This window comes from Salmo salar, chromosome ssa11, assembly GCF_905237065.1.
Source record: "Salmo salar chromosome ssa11, Ssal_v3.1, whole genome shotgun sequence".
NCBI lineage: Eukaryota > Metazoa > Chordata > Actinopteri > Salmoniformes > Salmonidae > Salmo > Salmo salar.
The window spans coordinates 97,603,961-97,623,009 of record NC_059452.1 but is presented as its reverse complement, the minus strand read 5'-3'; the positions used below and the strand labels follow the sequence as shown (position 1 = coordinate 97,623,009).

Below are 19,049 nucleotides of genomic sequence, written 5' to 3'. Positions count from 1 at the left end.
TGGGCTGACTGAAGGAAGGCTATGGGCTGACTGAAGGAAGGCTATGGGCTGAAGGAAGGCAGGCTATGGGCTGACTGAAGGCAGGCTATGTGCTGACTGAAGGCAGACTATGGGCTGAAGGAAGGCAGGCTATGGGCTGACTGAAGGCAGGCTATGGGCTGACTGAAGGCAGGCTATGGGCTGACGGAAGGCAGGCTATGGGCTGACTGAAGGCAGGCTATGGGCTGACGGAAGGCAGGCTATGGGCTGACTGAAGGCAGGCTATGGACTGATGGGAGGCAGGCTATGGGCTGATGGGAGGCAGGCTATGGACTGATGGAAGGCAGGCTATGGGCTGATGGAAGGCAGGCTATGGGCTGATGGAAGGCAGGCTATGGGCTGATGGAAGGCAGGCTATGGGCTGATGGAAGGCAGGCTATGGGCTGATGGAAGGCAGGCTACGGGCTGATGGAAGGCAGGCTATGGGCTGCCAAAACATAAACACATAAACCATCCTTGTACAGAGAGGTAGCAGAAGCTCTATAATGGCTGTGGGGGAAGGGACAGTAAGGTAAAATACAAACAAAACAGTTGTCATACCTTTCCACTGTTCAATGCTGTGTTCTCGCTCCTCCAGTTGTTTATCAGATATCTGTGGTGGTGGCTACAGACGTAATCACAGCATACACATACAGTTATAGACAGTTGGATCGTGTGAGCCCAAATAAGTGTTGCAAGAAGTTGACACAAACAAAGGGATAGAAAATCTAATTGTACTTGTCACATGCTTCATAAACAACAGGTGTAGACTAACAGTGAAATGCTTCCCAACAAATCAGAGAACTTTTTCAGTTTTAAAATATTAGAAAAATATCAAATAATAACACAAGGAATAAATACACAATGAGTAATGATAACTTGCCTATACACACAGGGTAACAGTACAGAGTCGATGTGCAGAGGTACTAGGTAATTGAGGTAGATATGTACATATAGGTAGAGATAAAGTGACTAGGCAACAGGATAGATAATAAACTGTAGCAGCAGCGTATGTGATGAGTCAAAAGTGTTAGTGCAAAGAGGGTCAATACAGATAATATTTCTAACAATTGTTTACAGACAGATTATTTCACTTATAATTCACTGTATCACAATCCCAGTGGGTCAGAAGTTTACATACACTATGTTGACTGTGCCTTTGAACAGCTTGGAAAATTCCAGAAAATGATGTCATGGCTTTAGAAGCTGCTGATAGGCTAATTGACATAATTTGAGTCAATTGGAGGTGTACCTGTGGATGTATTTCAAGGCCTACCGTCAAACTCAGTGACTCTTTGCTTGACATCATGGGAAAATCAAAAGAAATCAGCCAAGACCTCAGAAAAAAAAATTGTAGACCTCCACAAGTATGGTTCATCCTTGGCAATTTCCAAATGCCTGAAGGTACCATGTTCATCTGTACAAACAATAGTACGCAAGTATAAACACCATGGGACCATGCAGCCATCATACCGCTCAGGAAGGAGATGCATTCTGTCTCTTGGAGATGAACGTACTTTGGTGCGAAAAGTGCAAATCAATCCCAGAACAACAGCAAAGGACCTTGTGAAGATGCTGGAGGAAACAGGTACAAAAGTATCTATATCCACAGTAAAACGAGTCCTATATCGACATAACCTGAAAGGCTGCTCCAAAACCGCCATAAAAAAGCCAGACTACGGTTTGCAACTGCACATGGGGATAAAGATCGTACTTTTTGGAGAAATGTCCTCTGGTCTGATGAAACAAAAATGTAACTGTTTGGCCATAATGACCATCGTTATGTTTGGAGGAAAAAGGGGGAGGCTTGCAAGCCGTAGAACACCATCCCAACCGTGAAGCACGGGGGTGGCAGCATCATGTTGTGGGGGTGCTTTGCTGCAGGAGGGACTGCTGCGCTTCACAAAATAGATGGCATCATGAGGAAGGGAAATGATGTGGATATATTGAAGCAACATCTCAAGACATCAGTCAGGAAGTTAAAGCTTGGTCGCAAATGGGTCTTCCAAATGGACAATGACCCCAAGCATACTTCCAAAGTTGTGGCAAAATAGCTTAAGGACAACAAAGTCAAGGTATTGGAGTGACCATCACAAAGCCCTGACCTCAATCCCATAGACAATTTGTGGGCAGAACTGAAAAAGTGTGTGCGAGCAAGGAGGCCTACAAACCTGACTCAGTTACACCAGCTCTGTCAGGAGGAATGGGCCAAAATTCACCCAACTTATTGTGGGAAGCTTGTGGAACGCTACCTGAAACGTTTGACCAAAGTTAAACAATTGAAAGGCAATGCTACCAAATACTAATTGTGTGTATGTAAACTTTTTACCCACTGGGAATGTGATGAAAGAAATAAAATCTGACATAAATCATTCTCTCTACTATTATTCTGACATTTCACATTCTTAAAATAAAGTGGTTTTCCTAACTGACCTAAGACAGGGAATTTTGACTAGGATTAAATGTCAGTAATTGTGAAAATCTGAGTTTAAATGTATTTGGCTAAGGTGTATGTAAACTTCCGACTTCAACTGTAGATGAAAACTCTCTTGGTAAATAGTATGGTCTACAGCTTATCATTAGGTATTCTAACTCAGGCGAGCAGAATCTTGAGACTTCTTTAAAATTAGCTATGGCACACCAGCTATTGTTAACAAAGAGACACATACCACCTCCCCTGAGCTTTCTGTCCTGCAGATCTATAGAAAAAACAGCTAGATTTATAATTAATATGTCCTTGTTCAGCCACTACTTGGGGAAACATAGGATATTACAGTTCTTCAGATCACGTTGCTAGGATAGTCTCTCACTCTCTCAATATTTAAACTTTTCATTGATGAGCACCTTCCTATCTTATATGCTTCTGACTGAAGTATTTGATATGCGCTGTAGCTCAGTTGGTAAAGCAAGGCTCTTGCCAAGCCAGGATAGTGGGTTTGATTCCTGGGACCACCCATAACAAATGTATGACTGCATGATTGTTTGTTAAATCGCTTATCTTATTATTATATTATAGCCAGACTCACCGCATCAGCCTCTCCTGGGTCGTACCACATGTGGATGTAGGGGTGATCCAGGGCATCCTCCACTGAAATACGGCTCTCTGGGTCAATCACCAGCATCTTGGAAAGGAGGTCCCGTGCTTGACTGGCTGCAGCGATAACAAGGCAGAAAATATGCCAATGTCTGTCAACATATTTCAGTCAGAAGCATATCAGGTAGGAAGGTGCTAAACAATAAAGAGAGAAAGAGAGAGAGAGAGAGAGAGAGAGAGAGAGAGAGAGAGAGAGAGAGAGAGAGTGAGAGAGAGAGAGAATGTATGTAGACATCTATAGGTGGTATAAGTCTTACTCTTGAGTTGATCCTGCTCTGTTTCTGCTGGGAAGGCCCAGTCAGGGAAGAGTTGAGAGAAGCTGACCCCTGGGTACTGGGGCTTGTTCATCACATAGTTCCTCACAGTCTCCATCAAACGGTTCATAAACTCCATGGGGGGCGTGCCCAGAACCTCAATCACCTTGTTCCACTGGTCAATGTCTGATACGGAGCTGGTTCAGGACACATATACAAACTAATGCAAAACACCTAGTTATACCTCAGGGGGAGGTAGAGAAACATAGGAAATGGGATATTGATTATTGCACCATACACAGCAGTAGCAAGAGGCTTTAGCAATTAGGATCCAGACTTTTCGAGTTAGTACGGACCATCAATTCATCAATGTGAATGAAATGCCTGTATGCTAAGGAAGTAGCTAGCTGATGTTGTTTTTTCAATTGAATGTGGGGAAGAACATCCCGACATGCCTGACCTTGCCATGCGGAAGTCAACCTGGCAGACACATAATACAATGTCTCTAAAAGTGAACCAAATAGAGTTTAAACACACAGACAAAATGGTAATATTATAGATGTAAAAACAGCATATAGGGAGTCATAGATCGACTGGGTAAGGATACGATCCGTGCCCTGGAATATAACGCTGCCCTTCACCATCTCTCCCATGATGCATCCCACTGACCAGATGTCCACTTGGAGGAAAACAAACATAGAGATCACACACATCACACACATTCATCTCACACAGCACCATAACCAGTCATATGTGGACCCTTGCTGCTGGTAAAAGGAGAACAGCCATAGATGGTCAACAGTGCAAGATGGACATTTATAATCAAGTAACTAATAGTGTTTTATCCTGTTGGTGAGATTGAGAATAGAAGGTAATATCCTTGAGCATTTCTTACCATTCTCTTTATACTTCATGCCCAGGATGACCTCTGGTGCTCTGTAGTATCGGGTCACAACGTAAGGGGTCATCATGAAGTTAGTGCAGGCTGTTCTGGCCAGCCCAAAGTCCAGGATCTTCAGAGTACAGTCAGACTTCACCACTATGTTACTGGGCTTCAGGTCCTGGAGGAGATACAAACAAAGTTGATAAATTGATGGTGATGATGGTTATGATGCTTGTGGTGATGATGGTCATGATGATGATGGTTATCAAATCAAAGTTTATTTGTCACGTACGCTGAATACAACAGGTATTCAGCACATTTCACCTTACAGTGAAATGCTTACTTACAGGCTCTAACCAATAGTGTAAAAAAGGTATTTGGTGAACAATAGGTAGGTAAAGAAATAAAACAACAGTAAAAAGACAGGCTATATACAGTAGCGAGGCTATAAAGTTAGCGAGGCTACATACAGACACTGGTTAGTCAGGCTGATTGAGGTAGTATGTAGATGTAGATATGGTTAAAGTGACTATGCATATATGATGAACAGAGAGTAGCAGTAGCGTAAAAGAGGGGTTGGTGGGTGGTGGAACACAATGCAGATAGCCTGGTGGTGATGATGGTAATGATGGTGGTGGTGATGATGGTCATGATGATGATAGTTATGATGGTCATGATGATGATGGTTATGATGGTGGTGATGATGGTGGTTATGATGATGGTGGTGATGATGGTCATGATGATGATGGTTATGATGGTGGTGATGATGATGATGGTTACAATGGTGGTGATGATGGTGGTAATGATGGTGGTGGTGATGATGTTATGATGGTCATGATGATGATGGTTATGATGATGGTGGTGATGATGGTTACGATGGTGGTGATAATGATGTAACGATGGTAGTGATAATGATGATGTTACGATGGTGGTGATAATGATGGTTACAATGGTGGTGATGATGATGGTTATGATGGTGGTGATGATGATGATGATTATGATGGTGGTGATGATGGTGGTGATGATGGTGATAGTTATGATGGTAGTGGTGATGATGATGGTGGTGATGATTATGATGGTTACGATGGTGATGGTTATGATGGTGGTGGTGTTATGATGGTCATGATGGTGATGATGATGTTATGATGGTGATGGTTATGATTGTGATGATGATGGTTATGATGGTGGTGACGATAGTTGTGATGATGGTGGTGGTGATGATGATGCTGGTGATGATGATTGTCACGATGGTGATGATGATGTTATGATGTTGGTGATGATAGTGGTGATGACGGTGGTGTTGATGATGGATATGATGGTAGTGGTGATGATGATGGTGGTGATGATGTGATGGTTATGATGGTGATGGTTACGATGGTGATGGTTATGATGGTGGTGGTGGTGGTGATGGCAGTGGTGTTGATGGTGAAGGTAATGATTGTGATGATGATGGTTATGATGGTGGTGACGATAGTGGTGATGATGGTGGTAGTGATGATGATGATGATGATGGTCACAATGGTGATGATGAGATTATGATGGTGGTGATGAGAGTGGTGATGAAGGTTATGATGGTGGTGATGATGATGATAATGATGGTGGTGATGATGGTGATAGTTATGATGGTAGTGGTGATGATGATTATGATGGTGGTGATGATGATGGATATGATGGTAGTGGTGATGATGATGGTGGTGATGATGGTGATAGTTATGATGGTAGTGGTGATGATGATTATGATGGTGGTGATGATGATGGATATGATGGTAGTGGTGATGATGATGGTGGTGATGATTATGATGGTGATGGTTACGATGGTGATGGTTATGATGGTGGTGGTGTTATGATGGTCATGATGGTGATGATGTTATGATGGTGATGGTTATGATTGTGATGATGGTGGTGACGATAGTGGTGATGATGGTGGTGGTGATGATGATGCTGGTGATGATGATGGTCACGATGGTGATGATGTTATGATGTTGGTGATGATAGTGGTGATGACGGTGGTGTTGATGATGGATATGATGGTAGTGGTGATGATGATGGTGGTGATGATGTGATGGTTATGATGGTGATGGTTACGATGGTGATGGTTATGATGGTGGTGGTGGTGATGGCAGTGGTGTTGATGGTGAAGGTAATGATTGTGATGATGATGGTTATGATGGTGGTGACGATAGTGGTAGTGATGATGATGATGGTGGTGATGATGATGGTCACAATGGTGATGATGAGGTTATGATGGTGGTGATGAGAGTGGTGATGATGGTTATGATGGTGGTGATGATAGTGGTGATGATGGTGATGATAGTGGTGTATGGTGATGGTTATGGTGGTGGTTATGATGGTGGTGGTGATGATGGTTATGATGGTGGTGATGATGGTCATGATGATGATGGTTATGATAGTGGAGGTGATGCTGGTGATGGATATGATGGTGGTGGTGATGATGGTTATGATGGCAGTGGTGATGGTTATGATGGTGATGGTTATGATGGTGGTGGTGATGACGGTGGTGTTGATGGTTATGATGGTGGTGACGATGATGGTCATGATGATGATGGTTATGATGGTCATGATGAAGATGGTTATGATGATGGTGGTGATGATGGTTATGATGATGATGGTTATGATGGTGGTGGTGATGATGATGATGGTTGTGATGGTGGTGGTGGTCATGATGATGGTGAAGATGGTCATGATGATGAAGGTTATGATGGTGGCGGTGATGATGGTCATGATGATGATGGTTATGATGATGGTGGTGATGATGGTATGATGGTGGTGATAGTGGTGATGATGGTTATGATGGTGGTGATGGTAGTGATGATGGTTGGCATGGTGATGATGATGGTGATGATGGTGGTTATGATGGTGGTGATGATGATTGTTATGAGGGTGGTGGTGATGATGATGGTAGTGATGATGGTGGAGATGATGATGGTTATGTAGTTGATAATGATATTATGATGGTGGTGATGATTATGATGGTTTTGGTGAAGATGATGGTGGTGATGATGGTGATTATGATGGTAGTGATGATGATGGTTATGATGGTGGTGGTGATGATGGTCATGATGATGATGGTTATGATGGTGGTGGTGATGGTGGTCATGATGATGATGGTTATGATGATGTGGTGAAGATGGTCATGATGATGATGGTTATGATGGTGGCGGTGATGATGGTCATGATGATGGTTATGATGGTCATGGTTATGATGATGGTGGTGATGATGATGTTATGATGGTGGTGATAGTGGTGATGATGGTGGTGATGATGGTAGTGATGATGGTAAGGATGGTGATGATGATGGTTATGATGATGATGATGGTCATGATGGTGATGATTATGGTTATGATGATGATGATGATGATGGTCATGATGGTGATGATTATGGTTATGATGATGGTGGTGATGATGATGGTTATGATGGTGATGATGATGTAGGGATGATGGTGGTGATGATGATTGTTATGAGGGTGGTGGTGGTGATGGTAGTGATGATGGTGGAGATGATGATGGTTATGTAGTTGATGATGATATTATGATGGTGGTGATGATTATGATGGTTTTGGTGAAGATGATGGTGGTGATGATGGTGATTATGATGGTAGTGATGATGATGGTATTGATGATGGTTATGATGGTTATGATGATGGTGGTGATGGTGATAATAGTGGTGATGATGTTGATGATGGTTATAATGGTTATGATGGTGGTGATGATGGTGGTGGTGATGATGGTGATGATGGTGGTGATGATGATTGTTATGAGGGTGGTGGCGATGATGATGGTAGTAATGATGGTGGTGATGATGATGGTTTTGATGTTGATGATGATATTATGATGATGGTGATGATTATGATGGTTTTGGTGAAGATGATGGTGTTGATGATGGTGATTATGATGGTAGTGATGATGATGGTGGTTATGATGGTGGTGATGATGGTGATAATAGTGGTGATGATGTTGATGATGGTTATGATGGTGGTGATGATGGTGGTGATGATTATGATGGCGGTGAATAATGGTTATGATGGTGGTGATGGTTATGATGATGGTGGTGGTGATGGTTATGATGGCGGTGAATGATGATGGTGGTGATGATATGATGGTGGTGATGATGGTAGTGGTGGTGATTATGGTGATGATGATGATGGTGGTGATGATGATGTGGATGGTTATGGTGGTGATGATGATGGTTATGATGGTGGTGATGACGGTGATGGTGGTGATGATGGTTATGATGGTGATGGTTACAATGGTGATGGTTATGATAGTGGTGGTGGTGATGGCGGTGGTGTTGATGGTGAAGGTAATGATTGTGATGATGTTATGATGGTGGTGATGATAGTGGTGATGATGGTGGCTGTGATGATGGTGATTATGATGGTAGTGATGACGATGGTGGTTATGATGGTTATGATGATGATGGTGATGTTATGATGGTTATGATGATGATGGTAAAGGTTATGGTGGTGATGATGATGGTGGTGGTGATGATGGTTATGGTGATAGTTATGATGGTGGTGATGATGATAGTTATGATGGTAGTGATGATGATGGTGGTTATGATGATGGTGATGATGATGGTTATGATTGTGGTGATGATGATGGTGGTTATGATGATGGTGATGGTTATGATGGTGGGGATGATAATGATGATGTAATACAAATTCAAATCAATATGTTAGGCAAGTACAGTAGATGTCTACATGGCTTACGTTATTATCTGCATACAACACATATTCACAACCATTTATGATCAGCCAATGACTGACCCTGTGGATGATGCCAGCGGAGTGCAGGTGTCTGATGCCACAGAGGATCTGGTAGAGCAGGTAGGACATCCTCTCATGGTCCAGATCCATGTGGATGACCTGGCACAGACTGGCATCCATCAGCTCCATCACCAGGTAACTGGCAAACAGACAGGGGACCACCCATAGAGTTAGATAGACTACCCCATTAGGGCTGTGCCTAATGGTCAACCGAGAATCGTCTTTTCTTTCGACCAATCATTTAAACGAAATTGTAAAACGTGCATTTTTCCATATATAGAAACACCATATGTGTTTTAATAAAATAAACTTCTGTATATGCAGGGTTGCAAAGCGTCGGTAACTTTCCGGAAATTTTCCATGGGAAGTTAAGCCTTGGAATATGGGGAATTTTGCTTAAATTTATTTAAAAAGTCAGCTTATAACAGTGTACCTTTTTTGTGGGATACACATAAGGCAATTCTAGGTCTTGTGGCATATTTTGGTTAAACTATCCCCAATCCAATGGAATTGCAACCCTCTGCATGCACAGTGCATTCTTCCATCACATGTGCAGTGCACTCTTCCATCACATGTACAGCTGATTCTCAAGATCTTGCACACTAATGAGATGCTACAGAGCCCACACTACTACACTGTCTGAGCCAAGGACTACATGCTTTCTGGTAAGTTTTCATTACAATACTGGGTGGGGTGAATATATTTTATATGATATACATGATTTTGTGTTAACTAATAAATAGTAGCCCACAGCAAAGCGTGTTTAAATCAATTCTAACTTGTTAACAATTTCTGCTAGTTAGTTTTTGCTACCATGTGGGTTTTAGCTTGCTTGAGCCTGCTAACTGAGGAGTGTTAATTCACCTGTGTCCATACATGTTTCATTTTAAAAAATCTTACAAAGGAGTTCTTTAATCTAACTGCTTAAATATTTACATGTACATGGAATTGTATTATTATTATTTTTATCTATACAGGAAAAAGCCACTGGCACTATCTGATGTGTGGAGACATTTCACTGCAGCTAATGTAGAAGGAAAAGCTGTGTACATTTACAAATACTGTGCCAAATCATATGTGAAGAATGCAACAAAAATGCAGAATCATCTGGCCAAGTGCATAAAGTTCCGTAAAGGCTCACAACAAGCAAACCCTGACAAAAGTCCCTCTACTTCTATTCGAGGTGAAAATGATGAATCAGACACCTTATCGATAGCAACAGCTCATGGTCCTCCTGGAACCAGACATTTCTTGGATTCAATGGAGGAACATAGTCAGAGAAATGCTGATGAATGTCTTGCTGAAGCTGTGTATGCAACTGGTTCACTTCTGATGCTTACATTTACATTTTAGTCATTTAGCAGACACTCTTATCCAGAGCAACTTACAGTAGTGAATGCATACATTTCATTTCATTTCATTCCACACACCATGCTAGCATTGCAAACACCATGCTCTACCAACTGAGCCACAGGGAAGCTATGCTCACAGGCAATGTGTAGAGCTGTAGAGATTTCTGAATGTTCTTCGCCCAACATACACCCCTCCAACCAGACATGCTTTATCTACTAATTTGCTGGATGCAGAATTCAACAGAGTTCAAGTGAAGGTCAAGCAAATCATAGAGAAAGCAGACTGTATTGCAATCATCTCTGATGGGTAGTCGAATGATCGTGGGCAAGGAATAATTAACTACATCAATATCCACCCCTCAACCAGTATTCTACAAGAGCACAGACACAAGGGACAACAGACACACTAGTCTCTACATTGCAGATGAGCTGAAGGCAGTCATCAATGACCTTGGCCCACAGAAGGTATTTGCACTGGTGACAGACAATGCTGCGAACATGAAGGCTGCTTGGTCTAAAGTGGAGGAGTCCTACCCTCACATCACATCCATTGGCTGTGCTGCTCATGCATTGAATCTGCTCCTCAAGGACATCATGGCACTGAAATCAATGGATAAACGCTACAAGAGAGCCACAGAAATGGTTAGGTATGTGAAGGGTCATCAAGTTATTTCAGAAATCTACCTCACCAAGCAAAGTGAACAGAATAAGAGTACCACATTGAAGCTGCCCAGCGACACTCAATGGGGTGGTGTTGTCATCATGTTTGACAGTCTCATGGAGGGGAAGGAGTCTCTCCAAGAAATGGCCATATCACAGTCTGCCGATATGGACAGCCCCGTCAAGAGGATCCTCCTGGATTATGTATTTTGGGAGAGAGTGGTAAGCATCCTGAAACTCCTGAAACCTATAGCAGTAGCCATTGCACAGATTGAGGGAGACAATGCCATCCTGTCTGATGTTCAGACTCTGCTTGCAGATGTAAGAGAAGAAATCCGTACTGCCCTGCCCACTTCACTGTTGCTCCAAGCAAAGGAAACTGCAATTCTGAAATACCTTAAAAAGCGTGAAGACGTCTGCCTGAAGCCCATACACGCCACAGCGTACATGTTGGATCCCAAGTATGCTGGCAAGAGCATCCTGTCTGGTGCAGAGATCAACAAGGCCTATGGTGTCATCACTACCGTGTCTCGCCACCTTGGCCTGGATGAGGGCAAGGTTCTTGGCAGTCTGGTGAAGTACACTTCCAAGCAAGGGCTTTGGGATGGAGATGCAATATGGCAGTTGTGCGAACATATCTCATCAGCCACCTGGTGGAAGGGACTTTGTGGATCTGAGGCTCTTTCCCCTGTTTCCTCGATCATCCTCCAAATCCCACCAACATCAGCCGCCTCAGAGCGCAACTGGTCCTTGTTTGGGAACACACACACACCGAAGCACGCAACAGGGTTGAAAAATTGGTGGCCATTGAGGCTTTTTGAGCCTGACAACAAGCCATCCTCAACAAGGTTGGAAAGTGACAGTGAAGATGAGGCCTCAGAGTCTGATGTTCAAGAGGTGTGGACATTGAGGAGGTCCAGGGAGAAGACATGGAAGCCTGAGAGGAAGAGAACTAAAGCTTTAGTTTCTAGACTATCATTTTACAGATGTATGTTGAAAATGTTTTTGGGAGATGCGATATTCCCTTTATTTTGTTGTTCAGTGAAATCATCCCATGTGAAGAGTCAACTCATTTAATTAAAGTTCAATTCGTAACTAAATCATTTTTTAAATTTCTATTGGAAGGATTTTATCAATTGCAATTATGTCTACTTATGATAAGGTAAAAGGTTTATGTTTCCGTCTCCATATGATATGATAAATATATCCAATGCAACAAACATCTACATTTAAATGGCATCAATATTAATTTGCATATATTTCTGTTAATTCCCATATATTCCCGTTAATTCCCACGGAAAGTTTCCACCTCTGAATATTCCCCAAAATGTGCAACTCTATGTATATCTACTGAACTTGCTTCAAGCACGCTGTTTGATTAAATAACTAAGATACACAAATGACTCAAGAGGGAGCCAGAGATCAAGATAGCCTAAACATGAAAAAAAATAAACCTGTTCCCGGCCCTCCTCCTGCAGCTGCTGGCCGTTATTCTCCTGAAGTTGCCAGTAATAGGCTACACCAGCGGTCGGCAACCTTTTCCATTTGGAGTGCCAATTTATCTTACCATTTCTACCAATCTGCGTGCCAGTTATGATTTTCATATGCACATTTTTGTGGAACAGTTTCATTTTTAATGGTCTGTATCTCAAAATCATTGTCTGTGGTTAATCTACATTCTATTTCAGTCTAAATGAAAATTATACAAATCTAAAAGTAATTTTTATTGCCATAACCAACAATGTAAAAAAAATAGCCTACATAAAGCCAACAAATAAAACATTGCAGCCTGCAGGTAGAAAATATCCTGATAAAAATAAATCACATTGGCTACACATGGCCTGTTTGCAACAAACTTACAACAATGTATCAACTATCAACTTGGTCAGCCCGAAACTCACGCTAGCAAACTTGCAGCATTGTATAAAATATTCTGGGCCCTCAGAGTTTCCCCGCCAGTGAGCTCGGGCCAGACATAGCTGTAGGCTATTTGTACAAGGAATAAGAAGTGCACAAGTTTTTTATGACGTTTCCACTGGATAAGAGCATTACATTTTTCCCTTTCATGCTGAGTCGTTATCGAATTGGAGAGAGCTGGAATTATACTAATCAGACCAATCAGGCCAGGTAGCCTAGGCCTACTTCCATGTGCATAATCAGGTGCGTGTCTTACTCAACATTGACAGGAGTGTTTCAAACAAAAGACAATGAATACATTTACAGAACTCCTAAATGGGATGTAATAAAAAAAAAAGTTTCTCACAAGCGTATCATAGGTTGTGAACTTTGCAACGAGAACGGTAAACGACTGTAATAATAAACTCAGCAAAAAAAGAAATGTCCTCTCACTGTCACGGTTGTCGTAAGAACGGGACCAAGGCGCAGCGGATGTTGAGTGCCACATATTTATTACAAAGTGAAACTTTAAGCAAAAGCAAATAAATCAATAAACGAACAACGAAACGTGACTACATGGTGCACATGCACAAACACAAAACAATATCCCACAAACACAGGTGGGGAAATAGCTACTTAAATATGATCCCCAATTAGAGGCAACGATTACCAGCTGCCTCTAATTGGGAACCAAACCAAAACACCAACATAGAAATTTTAAACTAGAACACCCCCTCGTCACGCCCTGACCTACCACACCATAGAGAAACAAGGGCTCTCTATGGTCAGGGCGTGACACTCACTGTCAACTGCGTTTATTTTCAGCAAACTTAACATGTGTAAATATTTGTATGAACATAATAAGATTCAGCAACTGAGACATAAACTGAACAAGTTCCACAGACATGTGACTAACAGAAATGGAATAATGTGTCCCTGAACAAAGGGGGGGGTCAAAATCAGAAGTAACAGTCAGTATCTGGTGTGGCCACCAGCTGCATTAAGTACTGCAGTGCATCTCCTCCTCATGAACTGCACCAGATTCGCCAGTTCTTGCTGTGAGTTATTACCCCACTCTTCCACCAAGGCACCTGCAAGTGCCTGGACATTTCTGGGGGGAATGGCCTTAGCCCTCACCCTCCGATCCAACAGACGTGCTCAATGGGATTGAGATCCGGGCTCTTCACTGGCCATGGCAGAACACTGACATTCCTGTCTTGCAGGAAATCATGCACAGAACGAGCAGTATGGCTGGTGGCATTGTCATGCTGGAAGGTCATGTCAGGATGAGCCTGCAGGAAGGGTACCACATGAGGGAGGAGGATGTCTTCCCTGTAATGCACAGTGTTTAGATTGCCTGCAATGACAACAAGCTCAGTCTGATGATGCTGTGAAACACCGCCCCAGACCATGACGGATCCTCCACCTCCAAATCTATCCCGCTCCAGAGTACAGGCCTCGGTGTAACGCTCATTCCTTCAACGATAAACATAAATCCGAGCATCACCCCTGGTGAGACAAAACCGTGACTCGTCAGTGAAGAGCACTTTTTGCCAGTCCTGTCTGGTCCAGCGATGGTGGGTTTGTGCCCAAAGGCAACGTTGTTGCCGGTGATGTCTGGTGAGGACCTGCCTTACAACAGGCCTACAAGCCCTCAGTCCAGCCTCTCTCAGCCTATTGCAGACAGTCTGACACTGATGGAGGGATTGTGCATTCCTGGTGTAACTCGGGCAGTTGTTGTTGCCATCCTGTACCTGTCCCGCAGGTGTGATGTTCGGATGTACCGATCCTGTGCAGGTGTTGTTACATGTGGTCTGCCACTGCGAAGACGATCAGCTGTCCATCCTGTCTCCCTGTAGCTCTGTCAGTACGGACATTGCAATTTATTGCCCTGGCCACATCTGCAGTCCTCATGCCTCCTTGCAGCATGCCTAAGGCACATTCACGCAGATGAGCAGGGACCCTGAGCATCTTTCTTTTGGTGTTTTTCAGAGTCAGTAGAAAGGCCTCTTTAGTGTCCTACATTTTCATAACTGTGACCTTAATTGCCTACCGTCTATAAGCTGTTAGTGTCTTAATGACCGTTCCACAGGTGCATGTTCATTAATTATTTATGATTCATTGAACAAGCATGGGAAACAGTGTTTAAACCCTTTACAATGAAGATCTGTGAAGTTATTTGGATTTTTACGAATTATCTTTGAAAGACAGGGACCTGAAAAAGGGACGTTTCTTTTTTTGCTGAGTTTAACATGTTGAATGCATTAGCCTAACAGAAATTACCATAACCAAATAAACATTGCAGATTAGAAATTATGGGAATTAACAGTAAATGTAGGCCACTACTGGTGATATATGTAATGGGGAATTGATAGACACAGCAAATAATGCTCATAATGAAGTTATGAAACAATAAATACACACAAAATGGCTGGAGAGAGATGTGCCTTGTGCATCTGAGCCACACTCCCCTTATTCTTGGAACGTTGCATCCCTGCCGCCTCCTCAATGGATTAGTCCACTGAGGCAGGAGCAAATCAGACAGGTGTCTCGTGGTGCTCAACAACAAAAAGATCTTGGTCGACAAACAGCCTATCGACCAAACAATCGACCAGTCGACTAAATGGGGTCAGCCCTACTCCCCATCAATATCCATGCTAAAACTGCTTATATCCATCTAGAGTCCTCTATCTAACTTCATGGGACAACCACTCCTAAGATTCCAGTACTTACATCTGGTCCAGCCAACCAGGACCCCTCTATTATGGAGCCCCGCCCACTGACATCTAGAGTTTTATAACATACGTCGGAAGTCGGAAGTCGTAATATGAGCTCTTTTATTCCTAAAAACTATTTCAACTTTCATTTTAAGGTATCCCTCTATATATTACTCTGAGGTTATTTCTCAGTTATTTCCTCTGTCTCCTGCAATACAGTCATTGAGGTTATTTCTCAGTTATTTCCTCTGTCTCCTGCAATACAGTCATTGAGGTTATTTCTCAGTTATTTCCTCTGTCTCCTGCAATACAGTCATTGAGGTTATTTCTCAGTTATTTCCTCTGTCTCCTGCAATACGGTCATGTAGATCTTTTTTATGTATAATAATGTGTTAAAATGTGTATGTGCTTTGAAGGTCACTACTAAGCTTGTGATTACATAGCATCCTCTCTCTCAAGCAACCAGACTCTCATAGGAAGGAGGCAGTGCAGCCCAGCAGCAGTGATGAGGAGAATAATGCTTACCATAAAAGGATAAGCAAAAAGTATGAGCCTGCAGCCGACTTACAGATCCTGGAACTCCTCCAGTGAATTCTGTGGTGTGAAGACATTCAGGAGCCTAATAATCTGGAGGAGAAGAGACAATATATCAGGAGACTGAAATATGACACTAATTTGGTGATATAAGACTAAATCAATAATTTCATACACACACATACAGTATAGTTAGCCAATGAAGTCACACACAAAGGAATTCGCCATAATGACGAGGTCTAAAAGACCCACATACGTGGACAGCTGAGTATGTCCACAGTGACGTACATTTTTGTGATTGACGCACTTGAGCAGCACCAACTCCCTATAGGCCCGCTTGGCGTGGGTCTGGTTCTGGAAGGGCCGGCTCAGTTTCTTCACCGCCACAGGGACCCCAAGGACACTGTCCAGGGCCGAGCTACATAGACAGACACACAGAGGAGTGGGAGGAGAGGAGACACCATCTGATTTATCACTGTTTTCCATGAAAATAGGACACCACACCTTGATTACTGTGGAACAAAGTATTCCATCGTCTATTGAAGGAATGACTCATCGTGTTCACAGTCAATGCAACAGCAGGATGATTGTGAGGAGTTTAAATAACAGTGTGGCAGTGCCATGCCCACTCACCAGACAATGCCCTGGGCACCAGACCCGATGGCGCGGAGCTGCTGATAGCGGGTCAGCACAGTGAAGGTGGAGTCACCCACCTGCACGCTGTGGAAGAGCCCCTCCCCCTCACTCATGGCTCCTCCCCCCGTGCTGCCACTAACGAATAGGATACAACCTGAGGAGAGAGAGAACAGAAGAATTCGAATATTATGATAATATCATCCAATATCATATCAGATTATGTTCTTAGGGCATGTTATAGCACTACTACTATTACCACTAGTTCTACAGTAGAGAGGGAAATAACTATAAATTAGGAAAGATTCACAAATAACAGACCAATTCATGTGGAACCAATATTTCATTATAGTTGCATGAAAGCATGTAATAAACAAAATGAATAATGTAGTTATGGTACATAGTGGATGTTGTTAGCTGGCAAACACACACACACACACACACACACACAGCAAACGCAACGCTGTTCAGGCGCCCACACAATCTCTCTTGGCCATAACAGTAATCTGCGTGATGCTGGATGACATAGAGGAACCTTGGGCGATATGACTCTGTCCTGTTTTCTCCCTTTTTTCCATGGTTCCCAGAGCCGGTCAGCCATAACATGGACAGAGTGGAGGGCATGCTGAATGTGACTCAGGGTGAGCAGTACCCTCTTAGTGGGCTGCAGCAGAACTCTACCCGGAGCAGCAGATGTAGTGCTTGGGTGGCATACACCACATCTACATACAAATCCTGAATTCAAAGTTATAAAGCTGTGCTGTTCTGGGTGAATAAAACAAAGAAGAAAAACACCATGATTCATCTCCCCTTGGAACGTTCACAATTAAATGCCTGGAGGACAAGGCTGTGTTTCACCTGATCCTGGTCAGGTAGAGCTCAGATCGGCAGCAACTAACAGCATGCAGACCTGTTAAGAGACGCGTACAATCAGGAAAAAATATTGCAGTCAATCCTATGTTAGACACGCAAACGCATGCACTCTCTCTCTCACACGTTGGTAAGGGCAGACAGATACACTAGTATGTCAAGAGTCTTGTGGCTAGTTAGTAGATAGATGGTGACCTAGAAAAGCCTCATGGTCCCTCAGCAATGGCGCAATGGGCAGCTGCCAACTGTAAACCACTGGTTCATCCCACGGGTTAGATATGACCCCACAGTTGCCAACATGTCATTTAAATAATATGATCTAGTGGTCAGAAGTGATTATGGGGCATCTGTGTTGTGCAAGATGACATGGGTGAGTTAAACAACTGTAGGCCTAGCTCGGACATAGTCAGGCTTTTCAGTTGGCCTAATAACCAGATATTATTTGAGGCTGACTGTCATAATGTTTTCATTTCTCGCATTTACATGATACACATTTGTTTTATTTTTATATTTTGCTAATTAGCTACAAAACATTCGAGCACATTTGACTTTACACCAGACCACAGTAATAATAATAACCTATGTAATAACTTGCTACGATTTAGCCAACTGTGGCCTATAACTATGTTCTACCTGAAATTGTAGGCTACATGCTTTTTTTTTTTTAAAACAAAGTATTCTACTGCCTACTAATAATTACCATGGAACAAAATATGTGTAAGTGTTGCCAAACATTCTATACCTCAGGCACACAGTCACTGTACATTGAGGGATTTGCGTTCTGTCCTCAATAGGCTACCTGGATGCATCGCACAGACTGATTCTAGTCGAATGAATGACTCAGTATGCGTGCTATACCGACATCATGACACGTTCAACCCAGGTTGCCAGCTACAAAGGCCAAACCTATTCACATGTACAGTATTAAAGAGTTAGACTAACATGTTTTGTATCTTATTCACATATTCAATGCTATCAGTATCATCATTTTGTATTTTATTCCTGTCATTTATTTTCTCGATAGCAAAGCTAAAGTAACAGTAAATGTACCAGTCACAGCAGACAGTGCGCCGAAGAACAATCTGGATGAAAACGATAGCCTGATTTACCTTCTGCCTTTTCTTTTGCCGGATCACTCCCATGCGTACACCCGCTAACCAAATGAAATGTCGCGCCACCAGATGTGTCTAGAAGAACAATCGTTCCACTTGGTATGTTCAGTGAAATTGGCGACTTTGTGTTTATGTTTCCTTGTAGTTTGGCTGAAAACGTTGCGGTCCTGTCCGTAGCATGACCGGTGGGGCGGAGGCAGGCGAAGGGGTGCTGCTGGGACAATTCCACACAGTACCAC

The 19,049-nt window shown here is 42.8% G+C and overlaps 1 protein-coding gene across 2 annotated transcripts in view; it reads right to left on the bottom strand.

The window, feature by feature from the left end:
- mapk9 (mitogen-activated protein kinase 9) overlaps positions 1-19,049 on the bottom strand; it is a 23,754-nt gene extending 4,705 nt beyond the window's left edge. Inside the window, exons 1-11 of one of the 2 annotated variants that reach the window (XM_045690153.1) lie at positions 18,808-19,033; positions 17,687-17,738; positions 16,829-16,985; positions 16,484-16,613; positions 16,230-16,288; positions 9,037-9,175; positions 4,262-4,427; positions 3,974-4,045; positions 3,370-3,552; positions 3,045-3,169; positions 580-643 (exon numbers count right to left, since the gene is read on the bottom strand). In XM_045690153.1, coding sequence (XP_045546109.1) covers positions 580-643; positions 3,045-3,169; positions 3,370-3,552; positions 3,974-4,045; positions 4,262-4,427; positions 9,037-9,175; positions 16,230-16,288; positions 16,484-16,613; positions 16,829-16,944 — 1,054 coding nt within the window. In that variant the 5' untranslated portion in view covers positions 16,945-16,985; positions 17,687-17,738; positions 18,808-19,033. Of the gene's footprint in view, positions 1-579; positions 644-3,044; positions 3,170-3,369; positions 3,553-3,973; positions 4,046-4,261; positions 4,428-9,036; positions 9,176-16,229; positions 16,289-16,483; positions 16,614-16,828; positions 16,986-17,686; positions 17,739-18,807 lie in introns of both variants that reach the window. The other variant, XM_014129605.2, reaches the window with a different exon arrangement.